Raw genomic sequence first — 22,128 nt, forward strand, 5'->3', positions numbered from 1 at the left:
ATCTGCTTCTTACCACTTCCACTAAACCCCATCTATTATTCCACGCGCACCATCTCGTCCCTTTCGCCAAACTCCACTCATCCTGTCAACTTTACAGCCAACTCCAGCTCGCGATCTTCGAGGCCACACACACTGCATTTCCATTACCGATTGTCAAGCTTTCAAAATATTAAGATGGATTTCCTCTGACGGTGACTCACTTCGTGGACTAACCTTTGACCCAGAAACCTCCAGGTGTTTACGAGCGATATCTCCTTATAACAACACGTCACAGCTTCTTACACGTTCAACCGCCTCTCTCTCTCTCTCTCTCTCTCCGGCCAACGTCACTACGGATGGGCGCGCGTGCGCACGCCATCGCCCTGTTTGGTACTGCAACCGGAAGAGGCTGTACTATCCTGGCGGAGCCGTAGGAAGCAGCTCTCAGTTCGCGGTGTATTCGCCCGTAGGAGTGTCACTGTTTGCGACATTGATTTCGGAAGTGCCATCGGTGAGGTGGTGGAAGCAACAAGCGTTCAAGACTTCCGCTGTTCTGGTGCGGGAAGCGGGGTGACGAATGATGGACGGGGTGTGCTGCGAGAGGCCTTAAATATTCCTCTAAGTGAGGCTTCGGACGGGGATGACAGGATTGTGCTTGTGGCGACAATATGAAAGGCAACTACCACAGTTCCTGGATAAGCATCTTCGTGGGTGCTGTGTGGTGCTGCCCCCTGTCGGCAGACGGAAGCCAGTTACCTGACGTCATTAAAATTGGTGAGTTGTGTTTCAGAAGGTGCTACCCAATTGAGTTATTACTTCGAATTTCTTTTTAAGGAGGGGCCGATTTTCTATCTTGTTTTTGCCGTCCCCGTTTTGTTTATAATGACTGCATTTCCGTTTTCATAAATGCCACTTGAACTCCCCTCTTTCTCTCCTCTCTTTTTGTCTTCCTTTTTTTTTTTTCTTCCTCCTTTCGTATTGATTTGGCAACTGCGTCTTCTAGTTCGTTCATCGTTAGTCGGCGATGCTCCTTTAGTGAACGCCGGCTCTATCGGAAAGCTGGAAACATCCCACGAACGAGATCCGACAGAAAATGATGTACTTTGGGTGTAAAAATGGCCTAATTGTTTCGTAGCGTTTCTAGAGCGAGGATTAAACAAACGAGACATGAAAATCTACTCGAAATATTCCTCTCCATCATGAGGATGCTGTACAGGGTGGCTATTACATTAAATGCAAACTTTTATTAGTTTAATTCAGTTGATTTCCAATAGTGGAAGCACCAGTTTACATGGTCAGTGGTTTCTTAATATCCTTTTTTGTCATGTATGAATATAATTTGCATAATTGATGTTCGTCAAATGTACTTCTCTATTACTAAGATTTAATTGCATATTTCACAGGCAGATTACGTCTCGTATATTGCTTAAATTCCTGGAAATGTGGGTTCCTACTCATCACACAAACACGAGGGTTCTTAATCCTTTAACAGCCACCAAAACAAATCCTTGAATCGAAGTCAGAGCAACTGAGAAATATCTAATTATGGCTCTAATACTTCCTTTAGTGTATCGCGATTTATTTTAGTATATAACGAGTTGGAATAATCCTTCTAAGATTTCTCTCGAGAAGCATAAGGAACATCACCTTATCTTTGCAATAGATATTCTGGATGAAGACTGGAAACTTTAATTGCTGGAAAATTTAATTCCATCCTTTCATTGTAATAGTACTTCTATGATACTCTCTCTTGTTGCTCTTAAAAAAGAATTTTTCTGTATGAAAATAAGCATCGTAAAATAAACAAGAGTTACCTTAATTATAAATAAAATAAATTCTTAAATAAATAAGCTATTGCTGGAAACTAATCAAACATAAACTGAAAATTTTCTGCATTAGAAATTAAGTATCTAGTTCTGGGAAGAGACAGATGTTCATTAGCTTTAGGCGATTAATTATGAGAATTTGGGAATAGGTTCCTTGGATACTTTAGATTGAAAATGAAGCATTTCTTACCCAGTGAATTCATACCTTTGTCGACAGGTTTCGCAGTTGTATTTTAGCTGAAGGTTGTGGATAATTGTACTCGAAATAACGAGCACGTATATACTTAATCTCTAAGTGCAAAGATAGACATTTTGGATTATCTTTTCTTAAAGAAAGAAATGCGGAAACTCGTGCTGGAACACGACGTTAAATTGAAATTTCTCAAAAAACCATGAGCTCAAAGAACATTCGCAACAAAACAGATAAATCCTCAAATGTTAATAGAGTACGACACAATCGATTTGTCGCAGTTGCCGGTTTCCTCAAGGCTGCAATGACACGACCATAAGGTGTGATCCTTCATTTCAACTGGTATCATTCTTTCTGCTGTCCTTTTGCGTACTAGATGGAGCCACCGAGACTAATATAAAGAAATGGTTATGTGTATTGTGGATCCTCACTCGCAAGATGAACTGAAATTTTCAACGTGATCACCGCTGTTGTCAAGAAATGCTAGGATGAATTATTAATCGATTTTGCAATATCGTGCTAATTAGCATGCATCGGAAAAATTATGACGATTCATGTGCGAAATTTATCGATGTTTCCTAGTAAAAATCAACAGATGGTGTAATGGAAAGCCAGTTGGAATTAACAAAGGCACCAATGAAGTAGATATCTCTTTGAACACAGATTTATTAAACCTAAAATAAAATGGTATATTTCTGGAATTATTTGCTCCAGTGATGATCCACGGTAACCCATCTGCAGGTGCTTTAATATCCACTTTTAAATAATCTGATTTAAAGGGAATATTTAAAACAAAAGGTAGCTCTGTGAACGCTTAAAAATTTGTTATGGGCAAGGTCATTCACCGTATAATCCCAAAGAAAATAAAGAACGAATTCTATTTTTTTATTAATTTCACGAAAGAAAAATATATTCAAAGGATGCAGGCAGAAGAGTGATTGTCTTCGGCATAAACTTTGGCAAAGAGTTTGGCACAGAGGAAAATAAAAGGAAAAAAAAATGAAGAAATGAAGTCAAGAAAAACTTGAAGCAGATGAAATGAAAGTGGTAGTAATATTTGCTCTTAAAAATAACGTAGTTGATGAGATGGAATCGAATTGTTTGAGGAAAAAAAATAAAAGTATAGTGTTTCAAAAGTGAACAGTAAAAGGAATCGATTCCAGCATTGGTTTGATGCGCCCTAAAGCATCAAAGATATTTGCTGTTAAGAGAAACAACCGTCAGCAGGAATGTCCAACAGGGACACAGCTGAAATGCCCTTGACGCTTAAGTAAGGAGAATATCTGTCCAGTCCCCGGAAGAGTTGGTGACAATTTCAGGATACAAAAAAAGTGATGGTGGTTGAGGCAAATATGAATTCACAGCAGAAGCGCTGAAAAAGCGACTTTACATGAATACGAAATGGACATATTGACTACCTCAGGTTAATGATGGTGACGTTAACTGTCCCATTTATCAATTAAAACTTAGTTGATCATCAGTCGGTGCGCATTAGCTTAGGTGATTCAGATCCCGCAATTCTTGTCGAAGTGTAGAACAGAAAGATCTGTCTCTAAAGAATCAGGATAAATGGATGTTCACTATCTTTGTATTTTCAAAATTAAGGAGGTATTTTACGTATAACATTTCATTCTCTCAAGAGAAATAGCTTGTATATATTTCAAACTTTATTTTCCTCTTCTTCAATAGACCCGAAATTATAAAATTATAGGAAAGAATGCGAAAAATGACTCGTCTTTATGGTGGCTATCTTATGAATTCCTTGTTACGTCACGACATGTTGAAATGAATAATCACAGATGAGATTATTTCATTTGTGATGTTTGGCAATTCCACATCATCATCAGAATTACCTAATCGGCAGCACGAAATAAAAAGAGGACCCCTTCATCCTAAGCCGACACCATGCTTTCTTGTTTCACCCACTTAACCTTATAAACTCAAAATAAAGCTTCCAGACATAGCTGTCCAATCATAGTACAGACGCCACAAAGACACTTATCGTCATCCATCCCATTCTACAATCAATCATTTTTGTAACTCTTGAAATATCTACAAGTTCTCTAAGTAGAATCACATTAAGTTTGCGGTGTTAATGTAAAGTTTTATACCTGAAAAACGCCTCTTTGGTTAAAGCAAAATTTTATGGAATAATTCTATTTCCCGACGTTATGGTAAAAGAATACCCAGACTGGTTAGGCATTGAAATATGGTGGGCTGCAAATGCTCGTTGTTTTCGCAGAGATGATTGAAGCCTGTGTACATCATATTGGAATCAACAGTAATGCGAACTCTATTGTTGATGTGATTTAAATATGTGGGAACTAAGAATTAATACAAATTCCCATCATCAGAATGGCCGAATGGAGCTAGTTCATCTGCTATGGAGTGTTTTGTAGATGGCATCCATGTCCTTTCTCTAGAAGAAACATGGCTATTTCGCTTGTCCAGCACAAAGTTAAGATAACTTCCGAACCCTAGCAGCATAAGTAATTATGATGGCAGCATCATTGGGCTTCAGGCGGGAGTGTAGTTGAAACTGAATTCCTTCCGACCTCAAGTAGCAGAGTAAGTTTTTTTTTCTTTTTAACTGGTACAACATGTAAATCAGTGTAGAACACATTTCTGGGCAGATATAAGAATTGGTAACATAGATTAAAATACTATTCCAATTATAAAACCGCCAGGAACAACAGTCACCTCCATTGACCCCCCACAAAGGCATTCTTTAGGGGGGGAGGGAGTCAATTTGTCATTGTCAGTCGATGAAGGATACTTTAAAATTTACTTATCTCCTATTAAAAAAAGGAAATTTATATTTGGGATTAACCCGAAAGCAATGACCATGATTCTGGTGATGCAACTATGGCGAGGTGCACATCGGCCATTTAGTGGGCATTGTGATTGAGACTTGCAATGTAATATCCTAATCATAGAGTTCGATTTTAGGGAGAAAACGTTTCATTTATAAATCGTTAGCTTCACAAATTTTCTTACTATAGGCATCTAATCTGTGAATATATACTCCGGGTTGCCACATAGGGTCAGAGGAGTTTACATGGTAGGGAAATACAAGAACAGTACCATATTTAGCTGTTAAAAAGGTGTGTACTATTGTGCCCTCGCGTTTGACCACTCGGCTACGGATTCTCTCTCTCCGACCGATGTCTGAGGTGTGGTGGACCATCATTTATTTTCTCAATTTTTATAATGCCCTTAAAGCTTTACGTAAACTTTATTACTTTCTTTCTCTTTTACCATATTTTTTAATGCCATTAATCTTGTCTTCTGCATTATTTCTAGTTATTTGAGCGAACTTTTTTCAGATTCTTAGTGACAGAAGAATGAGTTTGTCCATACTTTAGTTGTTAACGATTTAAATGATCAACTGTATGTCTGCCCTAGTTTCTTCAGTCTCCATTTCATAAGGTTCCAGGTCACTGTCTCAATTTTATGATGGATTAACGAAACCGGCCATAGTATATGAATCTAAATCCATTCGGTTATTCTGATGACGGCATTTTTATTATGATTATTGATATACTTCAGTGCATTACGTTTTATGAGTGACCAACATTGTATTGTACTAATCCTTAGTTACAAATCCTTGGTAATATCGTCCAGAACTGATTTATGAGAATCAACTGCCCGCGATAATTGACATCACGTTTTTGAAACTACTTCTGCATTCAGAAGCAGTAGAATTCTGTAGTGCAGCATTTTTAGAAGGCTAATTTTTGTTTGAAATGGATCTGAAGTTTTCGAATAGCTCGTAATGGAGTATAGTGGGTGTACCTCTGGTTATCCGAAGTCTCCAGATAAAATAGTTGATGTAGAACTATGTCTATACGCATTTAAGAAATGTGCAGCGATAGCTAATAGTTTATAACAATCGTAACCACATTATTCGATGTAGATCTTTAGTTATAGGTTTCATTATGAATTCCTCTATAAAATGACAATTCAAATAATCTTACAACATGTAAGAATTATCTTCGTATGCTGTTTGGAAGCAGCACTCTTATGTTTGAATACCATGGATTGATCCTTATTCCAGAAGTACGTAAAGAATAGAGCTCTTGTCCAGAGGGTACTCGAACCCTGTCCATTTTATGTAGTACAGAAGAATCGCGGTTGAAGTTATTAAGTTCAAGGCGAGGTCCATGAGCAAGGAGAATTGCATTTTGAGAAACACAACTGTGTACTTCACATAAGCCCAGAATCGATCATTCATATCCAACTCATCTGCATTTGCTTTTTGGAGAGACTCCTCCTCAGTGTTTCTTTTGCCAGTTCCACCTAACAATAAAACATAGTCTCATTGAATGTCCCCAACTTTCATCTGTCCGAAAATCCAGCTTTAGCTCCCTCTCCAACTTGCAGGAACCCTTAACCTTATCACATATTCTTGGTAATGAAGCAAATTTAGAGGAACTGTTTAAGTATTTAAAAGGCATAAATTTGTATAATAGTATCTAATTATAATAATGTGAAATCGGTGATACCTAAATAAAGAATAGGCACAATGTAGCCCAAGAGGCCCTTGTGCCAAAAACCTCAAATACAACAAAAACTTCACATATGGCCTTTGTGTAATATTACTATTGACTGCGTGTATTTTATTCATGGATTTTCAGTCCATCAAATGTAGATCGGCCATCAAATATCAACCAATAACGTAGCAGAAACCGTATTGAAAATGTCTTTTATGAGACACGCCGCTATATGCTGTGCTATTTAACAGAGTGGCAGACTTATTGAATTCGAAAGTGACAACACAAGGGAGGAAAATCCCATATTTCTCTCTTATTGTCCGTGACACTCACCTTGTACCCGGGCACAGCCTGCAGCCAATAGAGAACCATCCAATAAATTCCTCGCTCCATTCGACAGAGATTTGAACATATTTTGTTGTCAGGACTTTTATGTAATCCTCTTTCGCTGCTTGAAGCAAAGTAGAGAGGTTATTGGAGGATTTGAGAAGCAACCCTGACGTTCGTGTGTTTATTCGGTTGCTTTTTTCGGAAGATGAAACCCCCTGGTGTAAAAAAAAAATACTTTGGGAGGAAAAGTAGGCTGTCGCACCTGTAGTTACAGTAGTTGAGTGTTTATGCGTGCACGACGTTGCCTTGTTCCTTATTCGTTCTAACGATAAGACGACAGGTAACCTTACAGATATTTTAATGATACTGTTGTCAAAACAACTGTGGATGGCCGTTGGGTTTCACGGATTTGCCATGTCGCGTTGCTAACCAACCCAAGAATGGTATATCATCTGCTCGTTATCCGATCCTCTTCTTTCGTTCGCTCAGTGCTCTCTCTTTTTCCTATAGGATAAGACAGAATATTGGGACTACAATACGGCAGCTTGGACATGATCAAATTTCATCTTTCTCTATTTCCTTCATGGGATTTACGTGACTAGAATTAAGAACAGCACTCCTAATGTTTACCAACGAGCTGACTCTGGCGTCCGTTTCTCCTAAAAAATCTTGAAACGAAAAATTTCTTTATTGGAGTGAAGGGTCTACTAACGTGTAATCCACTCGTCGTTAAGTGTCCTCTCGAACATTAACCCGTATTTCATTCGCTCTTCGCTATGTCAAAGATGTCTTGAAGGCGATCGACGCTGAATTATGTAAGTATTGTCTTGCAAATTCGTGCTTCAAAGTTTCAATGATATTACACTTCTGACCTCTAGTAATGGGCGAGGTTTTCGCCTGTCGGAAAATAAATAGTGTTACATCGCTATGAAACTTAGAATCCTGGATAGCACCACTCATTTTCTTCTGGTTTCCTCATGCTTATGTTTCAGATTCTAATTTTGGCTTAATTTAGGTAGTTGTTTGATCCTTCTGGGATCTATTTTAATCCATACAATTTATCAGAGAACTTATGATGCATATGGGATCTCGAATGAATGACTGGGAATTTGTAGTACGCTCTTTGCAGCCTGATCTTCTAACTCATTCCCAGATATCTCCACCTGTCCAAGAGCCCATGTCCAAGAATTTGGACATGGGCTCTACACCTACCTAGGTACACCTAGCTAGTAGCGTGTTGAGCCTCCTTTAGCCTTCAAAACAGCCTGAATTCGTCTAGGCATGGATTGAACAAGATGCTGAAAACGTTGTGTAGGAATGAAGTACCAGGCAGACATGAGTGTGTCATGCAATTCCTTGAGACTCGACGGAGGTGTAGGCCTGCAGCGAACAGCCCTTTCCAGCTCATCCCAAAGATGTTCAATAGGATTGAGATCCGCGGACTGAGCGGGCCACTGCAACATAGAATAGTCATTGTCATGTTCCTGGAAATATTCCATAGCGATTCGGGCTTTGTGCACCGGCGCATTATCCTGCTGGAAGTAAACATCTGACTGAGGATAAACTGTCAACGTGAGCGGATGCACTTGGTCAGCAACGATATTTAGGTACGATGTGGCATTCAGACGTGAATCTATGGGTAACAATGGACCCAATGTGTGCCAAGAAAACATTCCCCACACCATAACACTGCCCCCACCACCTTGCACAGTAGTCGTCACACATGACGGGTCCATGGATTCATGTTGTTTTCGCCAAATTCTGAGCCTTCCATCAACATGGTGCACCAGGAATTTCGACTCGTCAGACCAAGCAACTGTTTTCCAATCCTCGATAGTCCAGTGCTGGTGTTACTGTACCCAAGGAGGCGTGCTGTCTTGTTCTTCATTTATAACAAAGGTACGTGATGTGGCAGTCGGCTGTTATAGTCCATTCGCAACAAAGTGCGACTAGTGGTCCGTTGCGATATTGTGTTCTGCGCACAAAAGTTGTATTCTGATGTGATGTGTGACATTGTGGCCCGTCTGTTTGCTTGCACAATTCTAGCCATCCTCATCTGACCTCTCTCAATAACAAGCGATTTTCCTCCACAGGAGTACCGTTGAGAGGATGTTTTCTGTTTTTTGCACCATTCTAGATACACCCTTGAAACTGTGGTGCATGAAAAGTTCAGAAAAACTGCTGTTTCAGAGATGCTTTGTCCAGTACGTCTTGCAACTACTACCATGCCACGTTCGAAGTCCGTTAGATCACTCCTTTTCCCCATTGATTTGCAACGTTGTGGTATAAGCCATTTGTGTGAAGAGCAGGGGTGTACCTAATAAAGTGGCAGCACAGTGTATGATATGTACAACGAAATTTACTGTTGGTAGGAGATGCGACATTTTAAATTCTGGGAATTGAGCTGCTGCTCTCAACGTAGTTTCTGATTTCGACGCACTTGTACGTGTAGTCTGAGAAACAGTAACGGTGAGCTACACGTAATTGTTTATAGTTATGATTAAAAAGAGTTGTTTTTATCCAGTTTTGACAAGACAAATCACAAGATGCGTTTGGAGTATCTCATGGTGAAAGGAAATACACCATTCAACTCTTGGAAGAGTTGAATTAATTATAGTAAGACTCCCTTTCCGATAGCAATTCTTACAGAGTACCGAGAGGTTGATTAACACGGAGTCTATTCCTATAGATGTTTTCACTTCTTGGAAGAATAGATCTTCCCAGGTGGTGGACATGTACTTCTCACGGCAAGCTCCCCTGCTGACTTGTCATCATAACTGTGTGGACCGAGCGAGCCGTTCAATATTTGCCTCTTTTCATCTAGCTTCACCAGCTGTGGATGTAAAACCCGTCATAATCTCGACTTGGATTACTGCATCTGCCACAGTACTCCATAGAACTATTACGTCTTCCCCTCTCCATACACAAATCCATTATGGCGTATCTTCCTATCATTACGGGATACATTGTTTTTTCAAACACAAAATGGCACGTGAAGAAAAATGATTATTTTTTTCGTGTGCCATATTATGCCTAGTAGCATTTAGTTTCATTTTAATATTACAGAAGTAGATACAAGATGCTCTAAAAAATGATCACATGACATCAGTACATCGTATGATTTCCTCCAATGGCTAAACAGGCCTGATAAGCAGTGAACCATGTTCGATATAAGGGTGTCTATAAGATTCTGTGGCAATAAATCTCATTCTTGCACCAGCTCATACCTTAGAATTTGTTCTAGAATTCTACGTCTAGAATTTGTTCTAGACGTTATTTCATTTGGAGGCTAAAACGGGACTCATCAGAGTACTGAAGTGTACCCCATTTGTCAGGGCTCGAAGTCACACGTTCAATGTATCAGTTTCGACGAGCTCTAAGATGGTTTGGGGTCAATGAGATACAAACCACTGGCTTCCTTTAGCAGAGTCCACTTGATTTGTAACACCGTCCGGTTGGTAATGTTTTGATAGCAGGACATTGTAGGGTTTCATCTTGTTGTTAGAGCCAGATAGCGGCGGTCTGTTTTGGTCAATGTGGCCCTCGGGTGACCTTGGCCAGCTCTCCTTGTAATGGTTCCTCTCACTCTCCCTCTCCTGAAACTGCTTCTATAGTGCCGAGACGATACTGCGTGACACATTAAGCCAACGTGCGGCCTCCGCCTGCGACTGGCCGGCTTCAAGTCGTTCAACGGCCCACCATCTCAAAGAATCATCAATGAAGTGATATAGTCCCATTGAGAAAGCCAAAAAACTGGAATGACGTGATGCACTCGTCGTAACCTGTGTTTTTATAGGTATGAATAATTCGCATAATGTGCAATTCTGTGTGGCAGATGGATTTCTTTTGGATACTCGGAATTGCATGTCAGGATGCCTATTGCATCAAATATTCGCCCTCGGCGACAATGTTCACGGTAAAATATTCGTGAAAAATATTTTGTTCTATTAATTTTGTTGAGCAGTGTATATTAAAAGTTTGGTTCCATCTTATACGATTTACAAATTCAATTCTTTTTTTTTTTGTCAAACAGTAATCCTAGGAATTTTACGTCAGATTTTGGTGGTATGCCTGTTTAATGCAAATCAGAGTCTGGAGGGTAGGTTTATCTGTTATGAATTCGTGTAGATATTTTAAGCTAATGAACCACTAACTAGGCAATATACAATTCTGTAAGTAGGAAGAGAAGCGAGAGAAAAAAATAAGAGTTCAGAAAAAGAAAGGAACAGAATCAGAAACTAGGGATACCAGGCACCGAGTATCGTGCCTATAAATTATGCTAATTTCATGGTCAGTTTTCTTATCTTGCTGGACAGAAAAATCTGTGTTTTTGGGAGGAAAAATCATGTAAGCGTCTCCTAAGGATCTTAACCTTAACCACTTTGTGAAAAACGCCATAAAAATTTCTTCGTTGACAGGACTCGAACCCAGGCCTTTTCTAGTGGGTGTGGGAGAATGATTATAACCAAGCGCTACCCGCGAGGGCGTTGACTTAGTTGAACCGAAATATTGGAGGACTCCGTACACATCAGTCTCCCCTCCCCTGCATATACTGATGGATTGAATAGGGTTAATCATCGGCAGAATCAAAAAGTTGATATTTGGCAGTGCTTTTGAAAAGGATTTTTAGAACTGAGTGTGGGATACCGTCAGTATTTAAGATTGCACATCGAAGAGATCTTGGTATCTGGTTAGCCACCATAAGCTTTAATGGTCTCAGCAATCCAGCTAGCGTACTTCACGAAATTTCTGCAGGAAATTGTTATACTAGTACAGGAAAGGCCAGAGAATTAGCATCACTGCAAACAAGCTCTGAAAGTTGATCACTGGTCGTGTACCGGCTTTAGGTGAATAAAATAATATTCTTTGTCTTCCACTGCGTACCATGTTATCAACAGCTGACTTGAAGCGATCCCATCTATTTTGATATCCATATATACTTAAGACTTTATGACTTCTAAAATGAACCACTGTTTTCCGAAAATCGATGTGATCCAAAAGTAGTTCATCTATGAGAAATACGGGAGGGGACAAGAAAGATGCAGTTATTTATTCTTGAAATAGAACGAAGTTATTTTAAGATGAGTTAAATTCCCGTGGATCTTTTAAATTGATTAAAGATTCATATTGTCAATACTATCTTCCCATCAAACAACAATCCATCTTTAAAATTTTGTTTTAATTTTCATAATATCAGTTACATGCCACATGGTCCAATATAGCAGGGCTTTGTTTTCTTCCATTTGTTTGTTCTTCAGTCGCCAAAAAAGCTGTTAGGATAGATTTGTTTGAAGCAAACAACCGCTAAGTTCCTTCTTCGTCAGAAAGCAGCCATTGGCTCGTATATTTTGTATTGCGGAGCCAATTGATTTTCCAGGAGCCTCCATTATTTTTATCAGATTCGTAAAACCGACTTCTCTGGGGAGTAGCCGCCCTAATATAATTGATGTTATCCTAAAATAACGTATACATCGTGACTCGAACAAATTGTATTTCAGATATTTTGCGCGTAGTCTAGATGGTGGGCCAGGTAATTCGAAATCCGGGTACAGACCACATTGTTCCACTAACATCGCTCCAACCAACCAACATACCTGTAGGCCATCGGTAGATCTTCCACCGCTTATGGATAGCGTGACCCAGAAATGGATGCCACTGCAGTCGAATCCAATTAGCGGGATAGTAGGGCCATCGTGGTAACTTTGTTTAGATTACAAGAAAATACAAGGTAAGGAAAATGCTTTTGTTAATTTTAAATCCTCACAGCGTTTAATTTGTCGGTGTGGGATGAGATTAAATTAGCCGAGCGCTCATTTGTTAGCGAACCGTATGTAATTCACGGCTGCTGTCGCCATTAATGCTAACCAGATGTTTACTATCGCCTAATAAATTAGCTACAGTGTTAGCGCTAAGGTACATTGCACCGAGTATGGCACACTCATTTATCGATGTTTATATTCTTTCTTAAGAAAACAAGATGCGAGTGTCTTAGATGGGAAGCTCGGTAACCAAGTCTAGTCAGTAGCCAAGACAGGTTGGCAATAAATCCTGAGAATGGTTCGAAAGTGCTTCGAAAAAGAAAAACAATTTTAGCTAATTATTTTTTAACCGAAAAATTTGCCTTTAGAGGACGCTTCTGTGTCTGATGACCCCATAGGCTTATTATTACAAAAAAATGGCACGTGACAGGCTTATTCTTTTGATGTTAATAACCTACACACTAAAGACGAATAATGTAGACTGGAACTGCGATACACATCACGTTTTCTGAGCTTTGCTTTTGGGAAAGAGAAGATCCCATCTCTTCAGTACCAGGGTTCCTTTGAGACATTTTTGCCCCGCGAAATGTTTCTTCGTACATGACTTTCGCTTTCTTAATTACGATGGAAGCGGACTGCAGTCACCCAAGGGATATCTCCAGTGTGATAACTCTTAATAGTCTCTCTGTAGTTCTTGCCACTTGGACCACGGGGAATATCTCATTAATATTTTTTTTTCCGAATAAAAATGGTGGGTAGGAACAGGAGAATAGAACACAAGATATTCGGTTTTGACCATGCAGTTGAAAATGCTATCTTCTATTACTGGAAGGTTTGGATGGTTTATGTAAAGCAATTTACGTAACACAGATAACTTTATGAAGATTTAAAGTGGAATTACATTCCGAACAGAGGACAGATTGATGGAATATGCTCCAGTCGGTGAATGCAAGTTCCTCTCCCACTCTTCGAAATGTGTCCACATTAAGAGTTGTAATTGCACCAGCGTTGGAGAGAAAGTAAAGCCGACTTTCCTCTTGGGAAAAGAAAACAATATTAAAATAACGAGAGCCGACTCCGAGGGATGAATTGTCAATTCAAGAGGGATGCGAGGTTGTTTACAATCTCTGCTTCGGGTGACTTCACAAAATAACGCTGCTCCACGTGCCAATGAATCCCCCTGGCTTGTCTACAGTGACAGAAGGAACTACGGATCACCTAATGATATATGAATACCGCACCGTTCGTCTCTATCTACACTGCATCATCGCTATCCCCCACTCGTCTCTTGTTTCCATAGCAACTGAGATTATATATACTGTACGAAGAATTCATTAAAATTGCTAATGCAGTCGCTCTTTCAAAGGTACGAAGGTAAATTGCATATTTATGATAATTTCAAACCCGCAACTCCGGGTTCGAGACCATATAATATTCGAGGACTTGTTATATGTTGAAATGTAACTAGTGCTTATCACAAGGCTTCAACTTGTCCACAATGCCGTGGTGGAGAATAAAGAAAGGGATGGTGCGCGCGCACTCACTTGATGAAGAAAGAAAGGCCTAGAATTATTAAGATTTTATCTTTTCGTTTATATCTTAATAATTCTAGGCCTTTCTTTCTTCATCAAGCGATTAGAAGTGAATGCTAATTCATTTGGCGTTTTCAACATTTAATTTTGGAGTATCAGTGGAAGCGAACGGACAAATTCTGCCTTTTCGTGACCAAAATAAAAATCATAGAACTTTCCTGTTGTACAAATCAGAGAAAACTTGATGAGAATATCATTATTCCGTGTTTGATTTTTCATATATTATCTTACTTTTATGCCATCTTTAATGCATTTCGTAGGTGAACAAATTTTTCAGACAGACAGCTGATTATGTTTGGGTTTCTCCTCTTTGGTGTAGTCACGCGAACAGACATCTACCACCAGTGCGAACTACGCTAGCTGCCTATAAGGGAATGTTTAGAAACGAGTGCTTATTAAGAAGCAGATGGGTACGGAGTTCAATTTCCCAAGTCAAACGATTTCTCTTCACGGTGTCATGTACTTCGAATACACTGTTGAACACACACACCCAGTCCAAAGAACCAATAAAGTTTTGGCGAAAGCTAAAATAACGAGCAGTAGAGAGTTCTAATTTGATATTTTTGTCGCTTTTCTCATAAGAAAAGTGAGAAAGTCCTCTATTCAAAATAGCAGAATTATCACAGCATGCAATGCTTGCCTTCATTACGTCTATGCCAAAAAGCATTTTGAAAATTATGAGTTTTAATGAACAAATTAATAAGGTATCGCACTCTTTGGACAACAGCGTTGATCAGTCATTGAGTACTTTCGACCGGTTCCGTGTAATAGGTGGACTTGTTTCAAACAGAGTCCGACAACTACTTTTTTTAAAGATACATTAAGGGCTGAGCCGAGGGCCCATTGAATTTTCAAAGTGTGGGAAGTGTTCAAGTGCTCATTAGTGCTTTTGGGCATTTTAATCAACAGTATGAATCAGAAGACATAACCCTACCCCATGACCACGAAGAAATTCCTCCGAATTTCTTCGTGGACCGGATATCCTGAGGTTGCTGAGTACTCCCCACATTAGACCGTCTTGTTATTTACTTCGAATGCGCTGATCTGAAGACTGTAACGCGATTCGTTGCTTCTTAGGGTTTGATTCATGGTTCAAAAGCAATGGGCAAAACCCAATAGGCGGCAAAAGGTCATACCTAAGGCTTTCCCCACACTATGGAATAAGTAAGGTGAAAAAACAAACGCTTTCTATTTTTCTCCTTACTGTAGACACCACAACTATAAAAACTGTCGTGTAATATCTACGAACACCCCTGTGGACATCTAGAGTCCCAACGTAACATTTTCCAATTAGTTCTTTCAGTTAAATTTCACTTTAGACAGCGATTTCTATCATTCACTTTTATTTTCCCTTCCTGTCCATTTGTGAATATCCTTATTATTCCACCTTTTCTCTTTATCCGCTGCGATTGACTTTGGATTTTTGATCAAATGGAGGGAACAAGGAACCAGAGTCCACTCCACTAACACCGCGGAAAGAGACATGTTTGGAGATGGTGGTTTTAACGGTGTAAACAGCAATTGCTGTCAGTAGCCGTACTGAACCCTGCACGTTCCTGAGATGCCTTCGTAGCTCTAAGATATTTGAAATATGGTCATCTATTTGCAATTCCAGTTGGTTCAGTCTGCCGTTTAATGGATGATGCTACATTACAAGAGTGAAACATTCCCTGATAAGGTGTGTGACCTCTGTGGTAGCAATACAAGCGGGACATCGATTCTTCATACTCTTGGAGGCGGGGAAGCAGGATAGCATTAATGCGGAGGATTAACATAATTAATTTATATATTCGTGTACATTTACATGGATTTACTTATATATTTGATCAATGCTACATTTTCACGTGTCACTCTTTTCACCACAACATATTAAATTCCAGTGCCTCAAAAGTTGTCAGGGAATCGGTTAGGATATCTTGTTTTCTTAGCATCACATTCTGATGAAAGTGGAGTTGTACAAACATCAACGTATCAGGCAGTTCTTAAAATCTTACCGATAGCACAAATCCGGTTAGGTCAACTTGTTTCATACGGTTGTTTGGTTAAATCGAACAGTTGATTATGGAATAACGATGTATGAACGCAGAAAGAGTAATGTGATTAAGTAGAGGGCGCTGTAATGCGTGCCACAATCCTTAATTACGAGTGTACCACTGAGATGGTAGCAGCGTGTATGAAGTTATTCTTAGACAAACCAGACGAGCTGAATTTTGATGAAACCCGCTTCAATAATGAGAAATATTTTGCGAGTCAGCACTGCTTGTTTGCAGAAAGATAAATGAGACACCATTTAAGAAAATTAAATCTTCAGAACTGGGGGGGGGGAGGAGGGTGGAGAGAAGGGATCGCTGTTAACTCTTGTTGAAAATTAACGCCACAGACTGCGTTGTAGCAAGGCTCTGAAATGATGGAAATCTCACCCATCAGCGTTGTCATTTCTCTTCGTCCACCGACAAACACGATGTTATCTTAACCTCTTTTAACGCTGCACGTTCTGACGTCACGATGGTGACAACATGCGCGCGCGAAGGGCCCATTCTTTTGATTAATGCGTGGTGTGCAAACGATTTCCCCGAGTGTCTTTTTGTTTCTAGATTCTTTTCTTATTTGTACTCTTCCATCCCCATCCCGCATCTGTTTTATTCTTAAGAGAAGAGTCAGAAACGTTAAACCCGACCTGCAAGCCATAATACCCATAACCGGGCTTCGGGGGGGGGGTGCGTAACGTCCGTAAGCAAATCAACTGTAGCATTCCAAAGAAGACTTTAATTTCTCGCGCTGACATCGGACTGGCTTTATTGGGGTCGTTTCAACGTCAACGGAATATCCCGAGAATTATTGCCCCTCGTCTGGCTTCCGACATTTTGCCGTAATGCCGCAGTTCAGTTCACACTGACGCCACGGATGCAGGGTGGTATTAGAGACGGGCAGGTTTTCTGGCCGAGAACAATGCAAGCCGTAAGTAGAAGTTGTCGTATTTCTCACCATCTTTGCCAATAACAGTGTCACAGTTGCCAAGGGAACAAGTCTCGGTAGTCTTCAAAAGAACTTCCTCTCTATTTTAGGGTTGCCGTGTATTGACTGCCTTTCTCGCAGTTTCAGCTCATAAACAACCCTCTTCGCTCGGCTTTTTAGCTTCACCCAGCATTTCCCGAGCGTTTAATTATTCGAAAGAAACACAAAAGATGTCTCTGTTTGACAGGTCCTCGCAATGCTGATTTATTTATCGGCATTTGTAACGTAATACGCGTCAAAATAAATTATATGAAGATGTCGGGGCACTCCCTGGTGATGATACAGCGCGTTATGCAAGTTTAAAAGCCTTTATAAATTTAATTTTTCTTAGCTTCTCGTACTGGGTACATTGCGATACTCTCAATCCCCTCGCTAGTGCGCGTGTGTACAGTATTACCTGAATGCGGTGAAAATAGTTTGTTTATTCGCCATATCTCACAGAACGCGAGATTAATTATACTTCGACGAGTGAGCAATTAACCATTATAATGCTTGTTTATGGGTTCATAATTCAGTCAGCGATACAGGAGTGTGTAAAGTGGATCAAAAGCCACGAAGTCTGCCTCCCTCACACAAAGGACTTCTCCTCTTAGCCAGGTTCATGCGCGTGTTTCAACCAAGGAGTATCAGACGCACTATACAACGACCCTTTCGTTAAGATGACCTTTTCTGATCGAACCGGAAAGTGGGAGTCATTCATCAGCCCACTCGTGCCAAAATGCGTCGTCTGGCTGGATACATCGAAGAACGTGACCGGACCATTGAGCACGAAATATCTGTTTTGTGCAGTTGTAAACACTTCGTGGCTCGTGAAGTTCCAAGGCCAGTTCTTAGGGAATCTCAAAGGTTGTTGTTGGGGTTTTATGACGCATAAACTGCTTTGGCTATAATGCGCCATCTCAAAAGTGCAACGAACTTGTGATCAATGGAGATTTCACAAGATCAAAACCAAAGCATTCAGATAAGCTCAAGGTGCGCTAAATATCCCATTAATTCTTCTACTTAAACTCTTTTCTGCCTTTATGCACATCTTCTAGATCAGCGGTTCTCAAAGTGTGGTCCGCGGACCCCATTTTGAGGACCCTATCAGGAGGTCAAAACTATTTTCATGATGATACTAAGACTTTGGAGACAATAATTTTTAAGAATGTAAAGGGACCCTGAGACCAAAAAGTTTGATAACCGCTGTTCTAGATAATAGGTTGTCCGGGGGAGGGGGGTCCTAAACAAGCAGTGGCGCCATCTATTGATGAATTATTGCGATTTAGTATTTATTTATCTCACATGGTTACATTGATTTTTCGAGCTTTTATTATTCTTTCTTTTTCCCGGAGATTGAAACTTGCCAATAGTAGCAACGTGTCTCTAGTACATTTAAATGTTTCGAACAATAATAATTTCGTAATTAGTCTTATTTGAAAACACGTTCATCGTGGATCCTCAAGGGCGAAGCTAGCCCATAAGACATTCTGTTGTCATTTCCATCTTGAAGAAATAAAGCAGACTTTTGAAGCGAAGTTCATCGGGGCCCGGTAGCCGTGTTAGCAGAAGTGCTAGGCTGTACTGAGTAGAGCGTCGGGGGTTCGATTCCAGCCGTTGGTAGCTTGGAACTATTCGCGCGCGTGCGGGTTACCCACTCAGTATCTGAGTTAGTCGGTCTCAGGCCGTGGTCGTGAGGTTTTCTCCGGGCACTCCGGTTTCCCCCTCACCAACCCAAACCGACCAGAGGACACCCGCTACACGCACCCATACACATTTTCTCTTCAAAATCCAACATGCGGGGTTTTTTCCCCGTGTGTGGGATATTGAAGAGACGCGGGGGAGGAGGGCGCGCGTTACTCTCGCGTGATACTATACTGTACGAGTATAGTCTCTGGTTCAGTGTTAAGTAAGCCGAGCCTTAGACAACTCATCAGAACAGCAAAAGGAGCTTGTCACTGAACAAAGATACTTAGAAGCATATTCTAATTGAGTTAGTTATTTTATTGGTGAATATTTAACGATCGATATTGTTGTACTTAAAAACATCTTGCGACCTCAACTGGTAAGTGCTTATTACGTTAGAAATTTTATAGAAGTCACAGTTACTATAATTAGAGTGACCGCGACATTTCTAATTAATGTTCTAAGTTAGAGAAGACGATGATTTTGTTCTGAAGTTTCAGGAGATTGGAGGAATTCCTAAAGGTATTGGGAGTAGAGTTGTTCAACATGCAAATCGCCTGTGAATATACGCACACTTGTTCAGACATAATAAACTTTCACAGTATGGCCTAAGATGGACAGTAGCATCTTACCCCCCCCCCGTACAGATAGTATTTCAAACAGTGGTCAATATTAAAGTGGTAGGGCTTTAGTTCTGCCTCCTCCAAAATAGAACAACATTCAAGTCTTTCACTGCTATTTATGAGCTCTAACTTTATACTACCGCAGTTAATTAAGAAATGAATGCAGCTTTGTATTCCGTATTCGCTGTCGATAGGACACATTTTTTATTTAATTTGTATGATTTTTGAAATTCAAGACCGTGCTCGGTTCTGATGTTCTGTTTTAGATTTGCCTGCTAAAATTACTTGAAAATCCAAAGTCCCAAACTTCTTGATTGTATCAGACATGCCAAGAGGGGAGGTGAGAAAGCTCATTGCATGTTATTTTAAAAGCGTACTGTTTTTCCAGCGGAAGTTACGAACTCTGTGAAATAATATTGCGACTCTGATAGACTTCCTGTCGTTCGTTTCATTTGACGCATTGGCTTAGTGAACTTGCTAAGAATTTCGTTGTCTACGTTCTTCATTTTTTTATGGTTCCCTTATATCAGAATGCTATTCAACTTACCTTTGGATAAAAGCGTGCTATTAATTATTGGGTAGTTGCTGTTTCATTCTTCCTGCTAATGGATACCAAAGGTGAGTTTATTTTCTCTGTTATTAGCTTGGTTAACCATTATTTAACTTTGATTTTAATCTCCCTATTTTTAAGAGTTTAGACTTGAATTTAACGTGGATCAGATAATTTCGAATCGCAGTTGAAAACCTCAACTGCTATTCAGTTTTATTTTGATCTGTGGTTGTTAACGTAAAATACACAAGTCCAACTTTCATTAAAACAGTATTTTTCCAGGAGAACATGAAAAAGGATTTATTCTCTTTGCTGCATATCCTTGGGAATTATACATACCTTCCCTACCCATTTCAGTTTCGTTGTTGTGAAGGATACAGTTAATCTCCTAAGTTGTGTGCGTTGTCATATTTTTCTAGGACTTGGTGGAAACTTCAATTGATGGGGGTTATTCACGCATTGTAAGAAATCCGCAGTGTCATTGGTAAAACAGCTGCAATTTCATTCTTTGTTAGTGTGACTGTAAGACAACGAAAAGATTTTCATAATCCTCCAAATTTGCTTACTCTTACATTATAGGGAAAGGGGAATGAAGCATCTTGCTAGGAAAAATACCTTCCCCCTTAAAGAGAAAGCTAATAATAAAGTATTCGGGGGGTGAAAGACAAGAGTGGATCAATAACAGTTAGAAGTGGTCTCATTTTTTAATACGGAGTATCGAATAATGATGCAATTCTTTAGAGTATTGTGTGAATTGAAAGACTTCAAACGAATAGTGTCAATTCATAATTTACATTATTACCAGCGTGAGTGGTAGAGTGGTTTCGCCCACTTGTCGCTCGTTTGGAAAGGTCCGGTTAAAATCCACTCGGACACCAGAGGAATTCTTAAAGACCGTTTTAATCGAACCTCGATAGGAGATCTGTCAAAATTAAAACTATAAAAGGATGATGAGTAAAATGGATGAAGTAGGCTATGTTCTAACTGCTAGGAGACACAAGAACACAAACCTAAAATCTTAGGGAGTAGCAAAAAGTTGGATTTCATGACTTTAACCTTTTGGGTAGAGTGTTGAAAAACACTGGGTAATTGGTAATTTTCATCGAGCAATACAAATCGCTAGAGGGTAAGGCCATAACTACTGGCGGAAGGTAATTAACACGTATCGAACATTGAAATACATTAGTTTTAAAATGTCCCAAGACAAAATTGAAGGTCAATTTTCTGAATGTGTGTTGCTAGGGTCCAACGTGTCTGAAGAAGCGTTGCCGGGTGAATATTTCCTTGAGGGATGCCTTTTCTGCTTGAGTTGGAATTCGTTTGAGGACGAACCTGTTCACAATGAGTTCATAACCAATTACTATATACACTACGGATTAAAAGCTTGGAATCACAGCGTATGACAACGGTTTGCGTTAATTATTTTAATTTTTAGAAATTAGCTATGACAATGCAAGGTTTAATATAAAAAGCAACACACTACAAAGTATTTTTTTTATTAAGCATTGAAAAATTTACAGCAAAAATATTGAAATAATTAATATCAAAAACTATACTGATTTTTTTTCATCAAAATATTCTCCACGATATAGGCACCTATTAAACACTAATAAGGCTTTTCGGATCGCTACACGACCATGGAGTTTCTCTATTCCAATTGAACTCGGCTCTGATTTCGGGGTTAGTAAGTCGTCTGTGTTTAGAAATCATCTTATGTGGTCATTGTGGTTTCGCTCGTCCTGATTGTGGTTTGTCCTTGAATCAGAGAATGGTGGTTTTCGTACTCCTTTAAATGAAACGCCTAGTTTTTTGCAACAACTACTCATGAAATAACTCTTTATACTGCACTTCTTTCTTCAACACTCAGTTCCTTATTTCTTGCCATGTTTTCAATGACTTATCAATTGCAATTAGCCGGTGGAGTTTTCCAATGGGAAATATCCAGGCTGTTTCTAGTGCCCACAACATGCACGGACATAATGCGAGACAGAACCGAAAGAATCTGAATCTTTGCGTGAATTAAAAGCTGCCTTTATTTCTTAAGGTCAACAGATTGGTGTGTCAACAGGTTTTGTGATTTTTTTTTACCACCATGGAACTTCCTTT

At 39.6% G+C, this 22,128-nt stretch overlaps 1 protein-coding gene across 1 annotated transcript in view; it reads left to right on the forward strand.

The window, feature by feature from the left end:
- Nucleotides 1-22,128, forward strand: part of LOC150080904 (uncharacterized) — a 256,611-nt gene that overhangs the window by 142,014 nt on the left and 92,469 nt on the right. Inside the window, exon 17 of the mRNA XM_090380849.1 lies at nt 627-753. Within this exon, the coding sequence (XP_090236975.1) occupies nt 627-753 (127 nt within the window). The remainder of the gene's footprint in view (nt 1-626; nt 754-22,128) is intronic.

This window comes from Mastigoproctus giganteus, chromosome 9, assembly GCF_048544385.1.
Source record: "Mastigoproctus giganteus isolate SK-2022 chromosome 9, ASM4854438v1, whole genome shotgun sequence".
Classification (NCBI taxonomy): Eukaryota; Metazoa; Arthropoda; class Arachnida; order Uropygi; family Thelyphonidae; genus Mastigoproctus; species Mastigoproctus giganteus.